At 35.7% G+C, this 16,356-nt stretch overlaps 2 protein-coding genes and 1 pseudogene across 5 annotated transcripts; all 3 read left to right on the top strand.

The window, feature by feature from the left end:
- Window positions 1–1,848: 1,848 nt before the first annotated feature.
- LOC149182448 (ABC transporter G family member 29-like) lies at window positions 1,849–4,010 on the top strand. 2 transcript variants are annotated; one of them, XR_016257613.1, is made up of 3 exons: window positions 1,849–2,051; window positions 2,172–2,255; window positions 3,932–4,010. XR_016257613.1 is itself a non-coding variant. In XM_089418521.1 (3 exons), exons 2-3 carry the CDS (start codon window positions 2,181–2,183, stop codon window positions 2,490–2,492), a joined length of 213 nt encoding a protein of 70 aa, XP_089274647.1. In that variant the 5' UTR covers window positions 1,849–2,051; window positions 2,172–2,180; the 3' UTR covers window positions 2,493–2,593. The 2 variants fall into 2 exon arrangements, 1 of the variants encoding a protein (XP_089274647.1); XM_089418521.1 differs by lacking the exon at window positions 3,932–4,010 and adding an exon at window positions 2,355–2,593.
- Window positions 4,011–4,171: 161 nt separating this feature from the next.
- On the top strand, window positions 4,172–7,364 carry LOC149182447 (two-component response regulator ORR41-like). Of its 2 annotated transcripts, none has more exons than XM_089418519.1 (4): window positions 4,172–4,400; window positions 6,118–6,237; window positions 6,363–6,868; window positions 7,063–7,364. In XM_089418519.1, exons 1-3 carry the CDS (start codon window positions 4,260–4,262, stop codon window positions 6,438–6,440), a joined length of 339 nt encoding a protein of 112 aa, XP_089274645.1. In that variant the 5' UTR covers window positions 4,172–4,259; the 3' UTR covers window positions 6,441–6,868; window positions 7,063–7,364. The 2 variants fall into 2 exon arrangements, with proteins under 2 accessions (XP_089274645.1, XP_089274646.1); XM_089418520.1 differs by lacking the exon at window positions 4,172–4,400 and adding an exon at window positions 5,757–5,973.
- Window positions 7,365–11,840: 4,476 nt separating this feature from the next.
- Window positions 11,841–15,183, top strand: LOC149182446 (formate dehydrogenase, chloroplastic/mitochondrial-like; annotated as a pseudogene). The gene is made up of 6 exons (XR_016256763.1): window positions 11,841–11,984; window positions 12,217–12,388; window positions 14,181–14,366; window positions 14,489–14,686; window positions 14,851–15,007; window positions 15,144–15,183. The product of XR_016256763.1 is annotated as a formate dehydrogenase, chloroplastic/mitochondrial-like (transcript).
- The last annotated feature ends 1,173 nt before the right edge of the window (window positions 15,184–16,356 follow it).

Genomic DNA, 16,356 nt, shown 5'->3' with positions numbered 1-16,356 from the left:
AAAAAATTCAAGATGTTCTAGAAACTAGACAAGACGACCCTTCTAGTAAGCTATCTTGGGCTCAATTTGGTCAAGGGGAAGGCTTCCAAAACTAGGTCTGAAAAGGTGTTGTGCGTAGGAACAGTGGTGTTGCGCATAAGATGAATTTGGCCAATTTTTCTTAAAAGATCAAAATTTCGCCTAGTTTTTCTACAAGTTGACTCTTTCTTTCATTTTGGATGAGTTTATGAATGTAAATGATGTGATGCTATGTAAGTGTAATTGTAAAATGACTCTAGAGGGTAGATTCATCATTTTGAGGTGGTTTGGGGTTGAATGAATCAATTTCCATGGTTTTAGAGGCAAGCTATTCCACTACTTATATTCCTATTCTTATTACGCCGTAAGGCATTTCCCTCTAGGAAGAACTCCATTATATGCCACCATGTCCTATTTTCAACCATTGATCTGATGTGTTAGACGATTAAAAGAGATTGTGCCGTTGGATCAGATCATTATAGTTGGAATTTTAATCAGTTAAGATTGCATGTGCTTGTTGAACTCCCTGTTTATCTCAAGCTGGAGAGATTACCCGCTCAAAACCCTTCACAGACAGTAGTGATGGCTTCGTTGGAGTTTCGATTTCCTGATTCACACAGTTGCCCTAGAGATGTAGCCTTTATCGTGCCTTGAGGTGTTTAATTTAGATTTTAGCTCAATTTCCCATGTCTAATCTGAGTTAAATTTACTGTGATGTGTAGGGTTCCTCCCACGTTGCCCGAATCCATCACGCAGATGACTTCCCTATTGAATCTGAAGACCCCACAGGAAAATTTATGTTCTAATGTGGAGCGTAAACCCTGGTAAGTGACGACTGACAATTACAAGAATGCATAAACCCTGGTAAGTGACCACTGACAATTGGAAGAATTCGATTTGTTCTCCGGTTAGGGTTTTACAATAGTTTCCTTATTTCTTCTCTTGGTTGCTCTGCAGGGTGTTATTTCTGCTCTTGGTTGATTTGCAGGGTGTCTTGCCCTCTACTGCGAAGGCTAATCGCAGTAATTTTAGCCACAAGAACGAGGTTGCCTCAGGAATAACTTGGGAATCTGGTCTTTTATGTCCTTCACCATTTCAGGTGCTTGCTCACATTCTACTCTTTCAGGCTATAGAGCAAGGTTTTTGTGAGGGTTTAGCATAATTTTGTGTCTGATTTTGAACTAAGATCATACTGATTGTGTAAATAATTTGGACTGCGTCTTCCTTTGGTTATTCCTCCACTAAATTATCCTATATGACAGAGGAACCCATGAATTTCTATGCTCTCCGGTTAGATTGTTTTATATATATGCATATTGCAGCTCTTGCATTAAACTCATCTCCTCTGTTCATATTATATACATTTCAACTTTGATATTACAGGAACATCACTGATTTTTCTCATAGTAATGATAAAATTAAAATATTTTGATTCATTGTAATGTAGGTTCAAAATGCTGGTATGAAAACTATATGACAAAATACACATAAAAATTGAATACACATAAAAATTGTTACAGATGTATAGTAAAGGACTGGAATAAAAATTGAATAGACATAAAAATTGTTACAGATGTATAGTAAAGGACTGGAATTTCCCTTTAGATTCAATTTATTGTTTTTATTCAATAATTATTTACTGGATGCATATAAAAATAAAAAACAATGTTTAATCCTTAATTTTTAAACAAAAATATAATAAATTTAATTAGATTGAACATTTGCAAGGCACTTGTTTAGAAAATCCAATTCTCTTAGGTTTGGCCAGATGCAAATTCAGAATGCTTATGACTGAATGTTGTGACTAGAGGAAAGCTTGCTTGTTGGATTCTCAGGCATATCCCTTACAAAGAAATAAGTCATGTTTTGCTGCAGAAATACCGTCTTTACTTGAAGAGACTGAACGGTTCGATTCCGGCACCATATCCAGTGGCTTCATTCTAGAAAGGAAGATCTTTTAGAAGCCCATCAATATCAATGTTTAGAAAAATTTTCACTGCCCACTCTGAAGGGAAATGCATTTGGACACCTAGGTAAAACCTGATAATCATGTGTGTAAAGCAATGCTTACTGAACAACACCCTGCAAATATTTAATGATGCTTACTTTCCCAAACAATCCCAACTACAATAGCATTCTTTCTTTTTTTGCAGCTGTTGCTGATGAAACAAGGTGGTCCAATTATATATGGCAGTCCACTAGGTCGCCATTCAATCCATGTCATAGAGTACTTCCAGGTATATGATTAATGTTTGCTAATGCAGCATATGTTATTAAGGCATCTTACATTTTATTCAAGTCTCATTGAATCTAGCAACTTGAAATGTCCTGGACAGGCTATTGAAGGTGTGACACAGATTACTGATAAATGTAACCCTACAACATGGATGCTAGAAATCAGCTCTAGAGCTGCTGAGGAGCGCCTTGAGATAGATTTTGCTGAAATTTATAAGAAGTCTCCTCTTTTCCAGTAAGTCTAAATCAAACGCTCTTATAATGCGCATAACAGATTTCAAAGAAATATGAATATCATATTCATGGATGTGCTATGGAAGAAAAACGGGAGGTTATATTGAGGGGGATATACATATCTCTGGTTTTCCAAAGGTATAGGAGACATTTGCTAGGGTTTTAGATTATTGCGAGCAAAATGATATTCACTTTCCTCAGATAATAGTATGAGAATCATTAGTGTTCTCTACTTACTTGCGCCTTTCACCAGAAATAGATACCAAGAGCAAGCAAGTAAATATTTATGGTGATTTTAATCTTAAAAATATACTCCTGATGCAACAAAAATGTTGAGAACCGCTTATGAACCACCTGTGGACTTTAATATAGTTTCTTTATTTCATTCTTAATATTGGGTTTCCTAAGATTGGGATTGTTCTATTTAACATATGTTTGTGGATGAAGTGATGGAGCTTGTAGAGCTTGATAGCTTGAGAGACACATTGGTGGGTCTTCCTGGTGTGAGTGGTCTATCAACTGAGCAATGGAAGAGACTAACCATTGCTGTAGAACTTGTTGCAAATCCTTCAATCATATTCATGGATGAGCCGACATCTGGTCTGGATGCCAGAGCTGCAACTATCGTGATGCATACAGTTAGGAATACAGTGGACACAGGCCGAATTGTAGTCTGTACTATCCATCAGCCAAGTATAGATATTTTTGAAGGATTTGATGAGGTAAGATACATCTCTAACTCCTTACAGGTTGTTAATATAGCCAAATCTGAAATTGCGATCAGACATCCACAAAAAAAATATGAAAGCGTACATGAGACCACATGTCATGGAAGGAAAAATATTTTTCACTAGAAATCCAAACCACTGACAATAATCGTAGGGTGCCAATTGGTAGTGATGTATCTAGAGTTCGGAGAGCTATATTTAAATTTCAAATCCAAGGCCATGGAGTAAAATATTTAATATCAAAGGTCTTCAGAAAAATGGCTAGTTTTGAAAAGGTTATAAGATGGATTGTAGGAAGAAGTAGATGGTTCTATAAATTTCTAGAAAGGAACATCTTTTAGAAGCCCACCAATATCCATGTTTAAAACAATTTTCATTGCCCACTCTGAAGAGCAATGCATTTGGACACATAGGTAAAACCTGATAATCATGTGTGTAAAGCAATGCTTATTGAACAACACCTTGCAAATATTTAATGATGCTTACTTTCCCAAACAATCCCAACTACAATAGCATTCTTTTTTTTTTTGCAGCTGTTGTTGATGAAACAAGGTGGTCAAATTATATATGGCGGTTCACTAGGTCGCCATTCAATCCATGTCACAGAGTACTTCCAGGTATATGATTAATGTTTGCTAATGCAGCATATGTTATTAAGGCATCTTACAGTTTATTCAAGTCTCATTGAATCTAGCAACTTGAAATGTCCTGGACAGGCTATTGAAGGTGTGAAAAAGATTACTGATAAATGTAACCCTGCAACATGGATGCTAGAAATCAGCTTTAGAGCTGCTGAGGAGCGCCTTGAGATGGATTTTGCTGAAATATATAAGAAGTCTCCTCTTTTCCAGTAAGTCCAGATCAAACGCTCTTATAATGCCCCTAACAGATTTCAAAGAAATATGAATATCATATTACATCAATTATTTGAGTGATATGGTGTTATCCTTTTTGCAGGTATCATATAGAGCTAGTTAAAGAATTATCCACACAAGTTCAAGGTGCCACGGATCTTTACTTTCCAACCAAGTTTGCCCAATCTACATGGGCCCAATTTACTGCTTGTCTGTGGAAGAAGCACTGGACATATTGGCGAAGCACAGATTACAATTTAGTCCGTTTGTTCTTCACATTTATATCGGCACTCTTTTTTGGCACCATCTACTGGCAGTGTGGAATGAAAATGTAAGTACGACAAACATTTGCTTAGCAATGATAATAAATAGAAAGTTTATATGGCTTATAATTTTAGTATTATATATCCATGATCCACAGATGTTCCAAACAATATATCAGGGGTGATGCCAAAATTGAAGCATTGCAACTTGATGGAGGAATTTTGGGTTAAGACCTTTTAATGTAAAAATCCTTTTAAATATAAAAAGAACAAATTCATGACCAGAATCACAAAATTGGCAGAAAATATTTCTTGCCATGGGACTCGATAATTTTAAAAACAATAAGTATTAACTGTTTTGTTTGCATCTGTTGCAGAGAAACTAAAAACGACTTGTTAAAGGTCAGGGGGACTTTGTATGGTGCAACTTTATTTCTGGGAGTCACTAATTCCTCTTTAGTGCAATCCATAGTGGCTGTGGAGCGAACTGTCTTTTATAGAGAAAAGGCAGCTGGAATGTACTCTGCTTTACCCTATGCTCTATCACAAGCAAGCTTAGTGACTATAAACCTTCTCAACCAAACTTTAAAATGATTTTCTACCTTCTTTAGCCCATATATATATATATATATATATATATATATATATATATATATATATATATATATATATATATATATATATATATATATATATATATATATATATATATATATACATATATATATATATATACATATATATATATATATATATATACATATATATATATATACATATATATATATATATATATATATATATATATATATATATATATATAGATATAGATATAGATATATATATATATATATATATGATAGCCTACAACTAAAACTTCACCTATTTTTCATTCTAATAATAAATATTTCAATCAGGAAAATACATTATATTTGATAAATTATAATAGATACTGACATTGCATTACTACATTAGATTGAAATATACCAATATGTTATCTAAATTGCACAATATGTTGTTTGTTTCAGATTGTAATTGAGATTCCCTACATACTTATTCAGACAGCCATGTATGGATTGCTCACGTACACCATGATAGGATTTCAGTGGTCTGCACTGAAATTTTTCTGGTATATATTCACCATGTTCTTCACCTTTCTCTATTTTACATATTATGGAATGCTGGCTGTCGCAATCACTCCAAGCTACCAAGTTGCTGTTGTTGAATGGTGAACTCAAAGACCACAAACATGGCATATCAGAAGATAACTAGATCTAATAATTTAGTAACATGAATATAGTGGACAACACAGTAGTTTGAAACAACAGTTAATATTTTCTTATCCACACAATATAAAAGTTACACAACGTAGTTTGAAACAACAATTAATATTTTCTTATCCACATAATATAAAAGTTACACCGCTGTCGTGAAGGGATTACAATGGCTTCTCAAAAGCCTGAGGCACCCTCTCAGTAGATTCACTCTACTCATTCTAGCTAACTACAATGCTCTCCCAACTTGACTTGACAAGAAAGGAAACAGAAATTACAAAAATATCTCTCTGTCAAAGGAATCATTAGCCAATATAACAAATAATCGTTCCTCAAGAGATGTTCCCTGCTTATGGATGGGCGTGAGGTATACAAATTTTAAATCTTTAAAACGTATAATTTTGAAATTTTGTTTTATTTTGTCTGTGCTACTGAATTAATCATCTCAGCCATCTCAGTTTCTAAAACTTTGGGTTCATTCTTATCACCGAAATGACTGCTTTAATTTCAGGCAACAAGGCAACTGAGATCAATGGGAGTCAAAACACCCATTTTTGCACTTACAGCAAATACCTTGCAATCTGATAAAGACCTCTTCTTTGAGGCTGGTGTTGATGATTTTCAAGCAAAGGTATGCATTTTCATGTTGGATGTGCATTCCATTTTATTTATTTCTGAATGATATTGGATATTTGTTACCAATGCATCCAAATTCTGACATATGTTTGTTATCTATATTATCTGGTCCCTTTGCAGCCTCTGTCCAGAGACAGACTTGTACAATTACTAGATCAATATGGTGTGGATGGTTGTGCTGGCAACAGAGGGGGTTGAAAGAGTTTCAAGGTTTCATTGTATTATACCCATGGCTTCGTTATGAAAAAAAAAAAAAAGTGCAGATTGCAGGTTGCCTGCTTTGTAAGTCTTGATCTGCATTATTGCAGTGATTTGATTAAGCGACGAGGAATATGGTTTTAGGGTTTCCAGGCATTTACAATCCTGCAATCCTCCTGAGCAACACTGAACTTTTCTCCATCTTGGGGAAGGCAGGCTAGAGCTGGAAGTAAAATGTGAACAAGTTATGGAAAGTGCATAAACTGGTATAAAGCAAATCATTATTTTTTTTCAAGCAGCAGTGTCAAAGCTGAAGTTGCAGCACTATTAAAAGGCTGGAAATGAGTCTTGGCGGGGAGATAACAATTCTTTCTCTCGACTATCCAAGTTATACTCAATTGATCTTCTGTGAAGGACTTTGGTCACAGGTAAATTAAAAAATTTCAAAATTGAAATATGTTAGCAATAATTGTTCCTTTGTATGGTTAATGTCATTAGCTCTGTATTGTATTGGGAAAAATTGAAATTCAAATTAAGTTTATTTCATTAGTAATGTATTTGTCCTGTGGTGTGTATTCTGATGGATGCATTAACAAGCCCTAACACCATATCATAATTTCAGAAATTCCTTCTCAAGATCAATCAAAACGGGTTTGAGCCACACTCATTGGCAACAGGCTGGGATCAACAAGAAGACTTATGAGAGAGCTTTTAGTTTTTTTAGTGAAGCCGAACGAGTGGGACTTTGGGAAATGCTTGTTCAAAGTTTTTAACTCCTTCGCCTATATGGGTGGCCTGCACAATTTGTATCTATAATAAGGATTTATTAAATTTTGTTACCATTTTTTGGTGGCAGGTTCACCAAATTTACAATGGTTATTTGAAATGTGTTTTAAAGTCATTTTTGCAGACAGGATTGTTTGGGAGAGGATTTATGTTGTTAAATAATTTATAGTTTTTTTGAAATATTTGGTTTAAGTTGAATTGTGTTTTTCTCATTTTATGAAAATGACTAATTTTAATGTTTAACCAGAAATTGGAGATATAACAAAAATGGGATTTGTTGATTAACCTTGTACTTATAAGTTTATTTTTTAATAAATGATTTAGGATTACATAGTCTAATTGATTTTCATCTTTTCACATACTGCCTTGGGCCTTTTTCCTAATCTCTATTTAATTAGATTTTGAGAGGCTTTCCATGTCAGATAGTGTAATAATTCTACATATATGCCATGTTTTATCTTTCTTAGATCTCAGTGTAATTATGCTTCCATAGAGTGAAATGCTCAACTTGATGTGTCCCTTTTATAGCAAAGTCTAGATTTAGAGTTGGATTTCATTATTCTCAAAGATATTTTTCTTAAAGATGTATATGTGATGTATGGATCCATTAAGTAATGGAATGTTGTAGCATTGGATTAAATATAAATAGATATCTATGTTGTGAAAAAGAGAGGTTCAATTGGTGAACCTGGTAAGGGAAAAACCCCAGATAAAAGTGAACGAACAAATAGGATGTCAAGCAGCTGACATGAATAACCTGCACGCAGCAACTAATAGATCAATTGTCACTTAGTTGGAATCATATGGGTATATCTCCCCCAAGCAATTCTGCACTTTTATGTTCAATCCCATCAACACTTTCTTCAACAGCTAAGGGCACAGTTTAGTTTTAACCTGCCCACAAAAACAAACAAAAGCACATTAGACCCATCCCAATATCAACTTGTATGGATGGATGTATATAGTTGAATTTAATTGAATATTTTCATTTACCTCCTCATGAGGCCATGTACGATCTATGGAACCATATGAAAAATGAAATCTGGCCCTAAACTTACTTTTCATAGATACGCTGTAGACCAACATCAAAGATCTTGTTCCAGTAGGGGGATCTGTCTTGCACCTCTCAAAAAAGTCAGCAATCTGTTCACTTGTAGAATCCCCATGGTATGGGGATCAATATGGAATCCAGACACCCCATTCACAATAATTTCAGCAGGACTTCCATTACATGTTGCAAATGTGGGAAGACCACACATTTCATCTCAGACTGAAACCAGAAGTCAGAAAGTTAGAACTGTGAAGTCAAAATGTTCCATGATTTCTCAGGATTCTTGTAGCTCCCCCAGACGAATCTTGCTAGTGGAAGACACACAAATCAACAGAGTAAGTTATATGAGGACTAAATCGTTGTTTGGTTTTAGGATACTGCTTGTGGCCATACAAGGTTAATTTACCTAGAGCTTGCTGCTGAGATCTCATTCATTATTTTTCACTGAATCAACCTCATATAATTTTCGGGAGGGTGCTTCAAAGCCTTAATCTTTACTGTGAAGAAGCTGAGGCTGCTGAGATCTCATTCATTATTTTTCACTGAATAAACCTCATATAATTTTCGGGACGGTGCTTCAAAGCCTTAATCTTTACTGTGAAGAAGCTGAGAATGGGAAGGTAGCAGTGGACTATTTCAAGCAGGGTAGAACACATGATCTTGTGTTAATGGACAAAGAGATGCCTGTTATGAATATGCGTGATGTATACAACTTTTAAATCTTTAAAACTTATAATTTTGAAATTTTGTTTTATTTTGTCTGTGCTACTGAATTAATCATCTCAACCATCTCAGTTTCTAAAACTTTGGGTTCATTCTTATCGTCAAAATGACTGCTTTAATTTCAGGCAACAAGGCAACTGAGATCAATGGGAGTCAAAACACCCATTTTTGCACTTACAGCAAATACCTTGCAAACCTCAAAAGAGAAAACTCTCGTTTGAATTGAAGGGGCACTGCAACACCCATTGCAATTGGACATTAGGTGGCTTCTATTTATTTTTAAGCACTAGGTATTCGTAAACAAATTAGATTAGTAATCATGGCTAGTCAGTCACAAGTCTACTTTCCAGGTTTTACTGTCCGAGAAGATTGGGTGTGGCTAGGGACGGCTAAAGGTGATGCAGAGAGACTGACCTGGGTCATGTCCATGTCATGGTGAGCGAAATTGATGGGCGTTGAAGGTGTAGACGAAGAGGATGAGGGAGTCCAAGTTGTATAAAAGGAAGCACAGGTTGTTTAAGTTCAAGCGGAGTCATAGCCAGTTCCCTTTTTTGATCCATAATAAGAAGAACCCATTTCAACCTTGGCAGATCCAATCGCAGATCATCCAGTTACAGATCCTCCGGTCTGAAAAAACCCAGATAAAAGTGAACGAACAAAGATGATGTCAAGCAGCTGACATGAGTAACCTGCACACAACAACTAATAAATCAATTGTCATTTAGTTGGAATCATATGGGTATATCTCCCCCAAGAAATTCTGTACTTTTATCTTCAATCCCATCAACACTTTCTTCAACAGCTAAAGGCACAGTTTTACCCTGCCCACAAAAACAAACAAAGGCGCATTAGATTTTCCCAGCTTTCCCAAACCTAAACAGGTAAGAATGACCATAATACCGACATATCCGCAAATCAAGTATATCAACACCACTAACCAGATTTTTGTACTTTAAACTGTAAAACATCTCCAGATAATGACTTGTCTCTCGTCTTTCAAGTTTGGCACCTCTCAAAAAAGTCAGCAATCTGTTCACTTGTAGAATCGCCATGGTTTGGATCAATATGGAATAGAGACACCACATTCACAACAATAAAATTAAATGAAACCCTTACTTCCTTGCAGGCTGGTCTCGTTACACCGTGAATTCGCCCGACTGAATGAAACCCTCATTTACAAATTAAATAAAATGTCTATACATCCAAGCCTTTTATCTTTCAATCCCATCGACACTTTCTTCAACAGCTAAGGGCACAGTTTTAACCTGCCCACAAAAAAAAACAAAGGCACATTAGATTTTCCCAGCTTTCCCAAACCAGAACAGGTAATAATGATTATAATACCGACATATCCACAAATCAAATATATCAACACCACTAACTAGATTTCCTGCAAATCAAATATATCAACACCACTAACCAGATTTCTGTACTTTAAGCTATAAGACATCTCCAGATAACGGCTTATCTGTTCTCTTGTAGAATCCCCATGGTTTGGATCAATATGGAATCGAGACACCACATTCACAATAATAAAATTAAATGAAACCCTTACCTCCTTGCGGGCTGGTCTCGTTACACCGTGAATTCGCCCGGTTGAATGAAACCCTCATTTACAAATTAAATAAAATGTCTATACATCCAAGCCTTTTATCTTTCAATCCCATCGACACTTTCTTCAACAGCAAAGGGCACAATTTTAACTTGCCCACAAAAACAAACAAAGGCACATTAGATTTTCCCAGCTTTCCCAAACCAGAATAGGTAAGAATGATTATAATACTGACATATCCGCAAATCAAATATATCAACACCACTAACCAGATTTCCCGCAAATCAAATATATCAACACCACTAACCAGATTTTTGTACTTTAAGCTATAAGACATCTCCAGATAAGGGCTTGTCTCTTGTCTTTCAAGTTTGACACCTCTAAAAAAAAGTCAGCAATTTGTTCACTTGTAAAATCCCCATGGTATGGATCAATATGGAATCCAAACACCACATTCACAATAATAAAATTTAATGAAACCCTTACCTCCTTGGGGGTTGGTCTTGTTATGCCATGAATTCGCCTGGCTGAATGAAACCCTCATTTACAAATTAAATAGAATTTCTATGAGAGGAGCGAGCTAGCCTCATTACACTGTGAATTCGGCCAGCTGAATAAAACCCTTGTTTAGAAATTAAATAGAATGGTGTCCAAAAGAGGAGTGAGGGGAGTATTTACACCGGATGTTGTACCCTGGATGATCTTTCTTCTCTGCGATCTGGTCTGGTTGTGCCGCTGCGGCCGACCACTAGAAAGGGCTTGCGCTAATCTAGAGTTCGAAATTGTGACCACTAGAAAGGGCTTGTGCTAATCTAGAGTTCGAAATTGTGTTGTTATGATAACAGAGTGTTACGATAACTGAGTCTCTTTGTGATGCAGTTACATGAAGGGAAAGAAAGAACTGGCCCACAAAAAAAATATGAAAGCGTACATGAGACCACATGTCATGGAAGGAAAAATATTTTTCACTAGAAATCCAAACCACTGACAATAATCATAGGAGGCCAATTGGTAGTGATGTATCTAGAGTTCGGAGAGATATATCTAAATTTCAAATCCAAGGCCATGGAGTAAAATATTTAATATCAAAGGTCTTCAACAAAATTATAGGATCATCAGGATCTGTCTGTAATGTAGAAGAAATCCACAATCTAACTAATGTATGCTGATGGTGTCCTATACGTCTCATCATCTGGAGACTCACTCGCAAATTGAATTGAAACCAGCAATCACAACATATCTAAGGCAACCAACCCCTGGGGCCAAATTCATCCATTCGCCATTGCTACCATACTGTACTGGCTGACCTGCTAAATTTCTCTTCTTTGTATTTCTAGTTGTCATGGCGAGCAGGAGATCTGTTATATCTGCATTCCGAGCTGCGAGTAGAAGGCCAATCTGCTCCCCAGTCTCTTTTGTCAGAGAATTGCATGTAAGTGATGATCGATAACCCTCGCTTCTTTTTTGTTGGGATTGAAGTTAGGTAAGATGATGCTTGCCTGCCACGTATGAAGGTCTGAGATACAAGTATAAGTAGGCTGGTTTACCCGGAGAAGGCAGTATCAAGTTTCAGTTATCACTCTCATTAACAAAACAAGATTATATATTTTCTTACATTCTCTGCTTCCTATTTTTCTAATTTATATGCTCTTATTATGTTTCAGGCACCTGCAGGAAGTAATAAAATTGTTGGAGTCTTTTATAAAGCCAATGAATATGCTTCGCTCAATCCAAACTTTCTCGGGTGTGTTGAGAATGCTTTGGGCATACGAGAATGGCTGGAATCTAATGGTCACCAGTACATTGTGACAGATGACAAGGAAGGTCCTGACTGTGGTAAGTTAGCAGTGATTTCTTTTGTTGTTATGTCTAAGTTAGCACTCCTGCAAAATAAAATAAAATTAATGTGTCTTTTTGAACTTCTTAATTTAACATCATCGATCATATGCATAGAAGTTGCGCAGGGGATCTGTAGGTTCAGAACATAGAAGGGAAAGTTTGAACCAGTGTTACCAGGATCGTGGCTTGAACCTGCCATTTTCCCAACTTGTCTGAGTCAAACTTGGTTGTTGACAGAGTTTGATTTTCCAACTTGTAACTTGTTTGTTGACATAGTTTGACTATCAACACGAGTTTGACCTCTAAGCATGAGTATGACTTAGTTGACTGAATCAAACTTGTGTAATAAAAACCCTCATCCAGCCCAATTTAGGTTATTTTTACCTCTATTGGGTTCATTGCTCCTCTAATGAGTGATTAATTTCTATGAAATAGACTGAAGGGAGGTCATGTTGTCGCACTCACCATTTCTTATATATTTTCATCAAAATATATATGTGTATATCTTTATATTTTTGTTCTACTCTCCAATTTTGTTCTGAATTTTTTCCTTATCCTTGCCCAAAACTTGGCCTCCCCGAATTTTCCTAATTTTGCATCTGGTAACGCTTGGAGGGAGTTGTGCTAAACGCCATCTCTTTCTTTAAACTGTTAGAAGCCCCCCAAATGCCCTGTTTCTTTTTGTATCCATGTAGAACACTAGGCTATATGTGTTCTCTGTGTTGGTGAAGTGATAACATGGAATTTAAATGCCCTACTAGGCTACATGTACTGTGCTGTCGAATTGGCCCCATGAAACTTGAAATCATGATAACTGATTTGGAATTGCGATTTTTTATCTACAAACACTAGAGTGTTGGGACACACTCATCATCAAGCTATGTACACCAGACTTCTTAATAAATGAATAAACTGTGGTCTAATTGTTAGCAGGTATCATTTGTCTAACTGTAGTTACTAGCCATCAAAAGCACAGAAAAAGATTTAGAGCTAATGCTAAATGTGTATCAGCAGGGTTTTGCTTGGTAGAGTTTCTTTGACTGCTGGACAGGGCACCATCTATGCTGATTCTTGTATTGTAGAATCTTCTTGAAAAACAGTTTCCCTTGAAACCTAAGATGGCCTTCTAACTCAACTCATATGTCTTTGACTTGGGAGGGAGGTATAATTATATGATACCTAGTAACATCATACTCCAACTCCACATCACCTGGAGTCATCTTTCTTTTTCGGGTCCGGAAAAATATTGTCCCACAGTTTAGGCGTTCCAAGCATCTTGCTAGCCCCCTGCAGATTTCCTCCCTCTTCCCAGTTTTTTTGGATGGACGACGAGGGTAGTAACCAACTACTAGCTGAAATACCAGCTGGTAACCCCAAGGTATTTAATGAGATTTGCTCCCGTGAAGGGCCACCCACCCCTTGGGATATAAAATCGTGTTATCTGTTGTTGTTATTGATATGGATGAATAGTTTATGTCCTAGAATTCCTTTTGTTCCTCATATCCTGAATAATAATCAATCTAGATGGTATCGTATGTGCTGCTTCAAAAAGTGAGATTTACAGAATATATATCTTGTCGAACAAGTCATAAATGACTTCTGGTTATTCACAATTGAAGTTGGGTGGTTGTTTAATCCACAATCCAATCTATTAATTTTCTAGTATGCCTTCCCTTTCCTACTTCTTGCTACCATGGATCGTCGAAATCAGTGTATTTCTTGCTTGCTTTTACATTTGAGAATTGTAACCCATTGCAGACTAAACTTACATAATTAATTTCCTTTGCAGAACTTGAAAAGCACATACCTGACGCACATGTTTTGATTTCTACGCCTTTCCACCCGGCCTATGTGACAACAGAGAGGATCAAGAAGGCAAAGAACTTAAAGCTTCTTTTGACAGCTAGTATTGGTTCTGATCACATTGATCTAAATGCTGCAGCAGCCGCTGCTGTGACTGTCGTAGAAGTTACAGGTACTATTTCTAAAATTATACCGCTTATCACTGCCCTGTTCACGCTATGGACATTTTGGTGAACAAGTTTCTGCAATGATTCTTCATAATTTAACTGACGCCTTCTTCAACAATTTTTACAGCAAGTAATGTGGTGTCCATGGCAGAAGATGAGCTAATGCACATTCTCATATTGATGCGAAACTTTGTGCCTGGATATAAGAAAATTGTTGAGGGTGATTGGAAAGTGGAAGCAATTTCTTACAGGTCATATGATCTAGAAGGGAAAACTATTGGTACTATTGGTGCAGGGCGTATTGGCAAAGAACTACTTTAAGCGTTTGAAGGTATTCATTCTTAGGATCTAGTACTACTTCATGATGTTGCAAACTTTTTTTCAAAAAGCAGTGCTCCATAATTCTTATGCATGCATGCTGTTTGTTTCAAAATTTCAATCTAATAATAATAAACATTACATGATGTTGAATTGAATTGCGTTCCTTTGTACAACCCTTTAATCGTAAGCTTCTTTACCACGACCGTCTTTCTATTGGACCCGAATTGGAAAAGGAAACTGGAGCAACATTGGAGACAAATCTTGATGAAATGCTACCTAAATGTGATGTACTTGTCATTAATATGCCTCTTTCTGACAAAACTAGGTGTGCCTTATCACAATTTCATAAATAATCTCTCCCATTATTCACTCAGACATCAATAATGCCTATATATTTTATACAACTTGTGAACAGAAACCTAATTATTGTTTCTCTTGCCCTTTCCTTTTGGTTACAATAGGGGAATGTTTAACAAGGAAGGTGTTCTCTACCAAGCCTAGCTTCTCTCTTAGAATCTAAACATCCCCTTTGTAAAGGGTTTCATTAGAATGACAACAACCCGCATTTAAAGCATTTCTCCACCCCTCTCCTAATTAGAAATACAATTTTGGGTTCTCTAATAATTTTCTCCACACCCATTTAATCTAACAATGGACATAGAGCATGTATATTTATACCTGTGTGTTGGAAATACCATTTTATACTTTAATGTTTATTATTTTTGTTTTATTATTATTACTTGAATTTCTTCTTAACAAGTGGTTGTGTTTCTTTTGGTTTTAGTGAAAGTATGGGCTCTAATGTTGGCTCTCTTATTATGGAGTATATTTCATCTTTGAGAATTTTTCAATTATTAAAGTAGGTTAGTCAATTGCTTAAAATATTAAATTTATTTCAAAAAGTTTTTGTTACTTTATAGGTTAGACACTGGCTTGAAATATTAAACTTATTTCAAAATGTTTTTGTTACTTTATAGATAAGGCGTAGATTTCTTGGCTCTATGATGAAAATAATGAAGGGAAAATACATGTTAATATGTTACTTGTGCTCTTTGACTAAAAAATACACGATGAGAGAAAAATGCATATTATGCTAATTGAGGAATGTTTTTCGCTTGTCGAACTTATAGTATTGAATTTAACACACTAACACTTTATAACAATGAACTAACAATATTCATGATGAAAATAGCAATATGGAAGATTTATCTGCATAATGAAAAAGGAAATATGGAAGATTTATCTGCATAATGAAAAAGGCAATATGGAAGATTCCGATCACGTTCCAAGGCATTTCTTAAAATGTGGATGTGACAAAAGTTTGTTGTGGAAGTTGTTGTTTGTATATGGGAAATTTCTTGATCATTGTGTATAATCATAATGTTGATAGATATGTCTACTAAGTGCTTCCAGTTAATGGGGCATTGATTTGAGCATTCAATATATTTTTATTCTTTATCAAAGTATTTTTTTGTTGTATTTGTATTTTTCAATTTATGCCTTACGACGTTTCCTTTGCAACATCTAGTGCAAATGCTAGTATTAGAAATGGTTGAAACAACCCATTTTCTCATGTATTCAACCCTGATGGTTAGCATAGGTGGTTTGATGTCTATATTATGTATTTTTTAGTCATTAGCTGGGGTTGGACTCTAGTGGATGCTTTGAGCTACA

This window comes from Pinus tabuliformis, chromosome 3_2 (assembly GCF_031772625.1).
Source record: "Pinus tabuliformis cultivar Carrire ecotype Pingquan chromosome 3_2, CPIR1, whole genome shotgun sequence".
Lineage (NCBI taxonomy): Eukaryota > Viridiplantae > Streptophyta > Pinopsida > Pinales > Pinaceae > Pinus > Pinus tabuliformis.
Note: the sequence above shows the minus strand (reverse complement) of the source record. Positions and strands in the feature narration are given on the sequence as shown.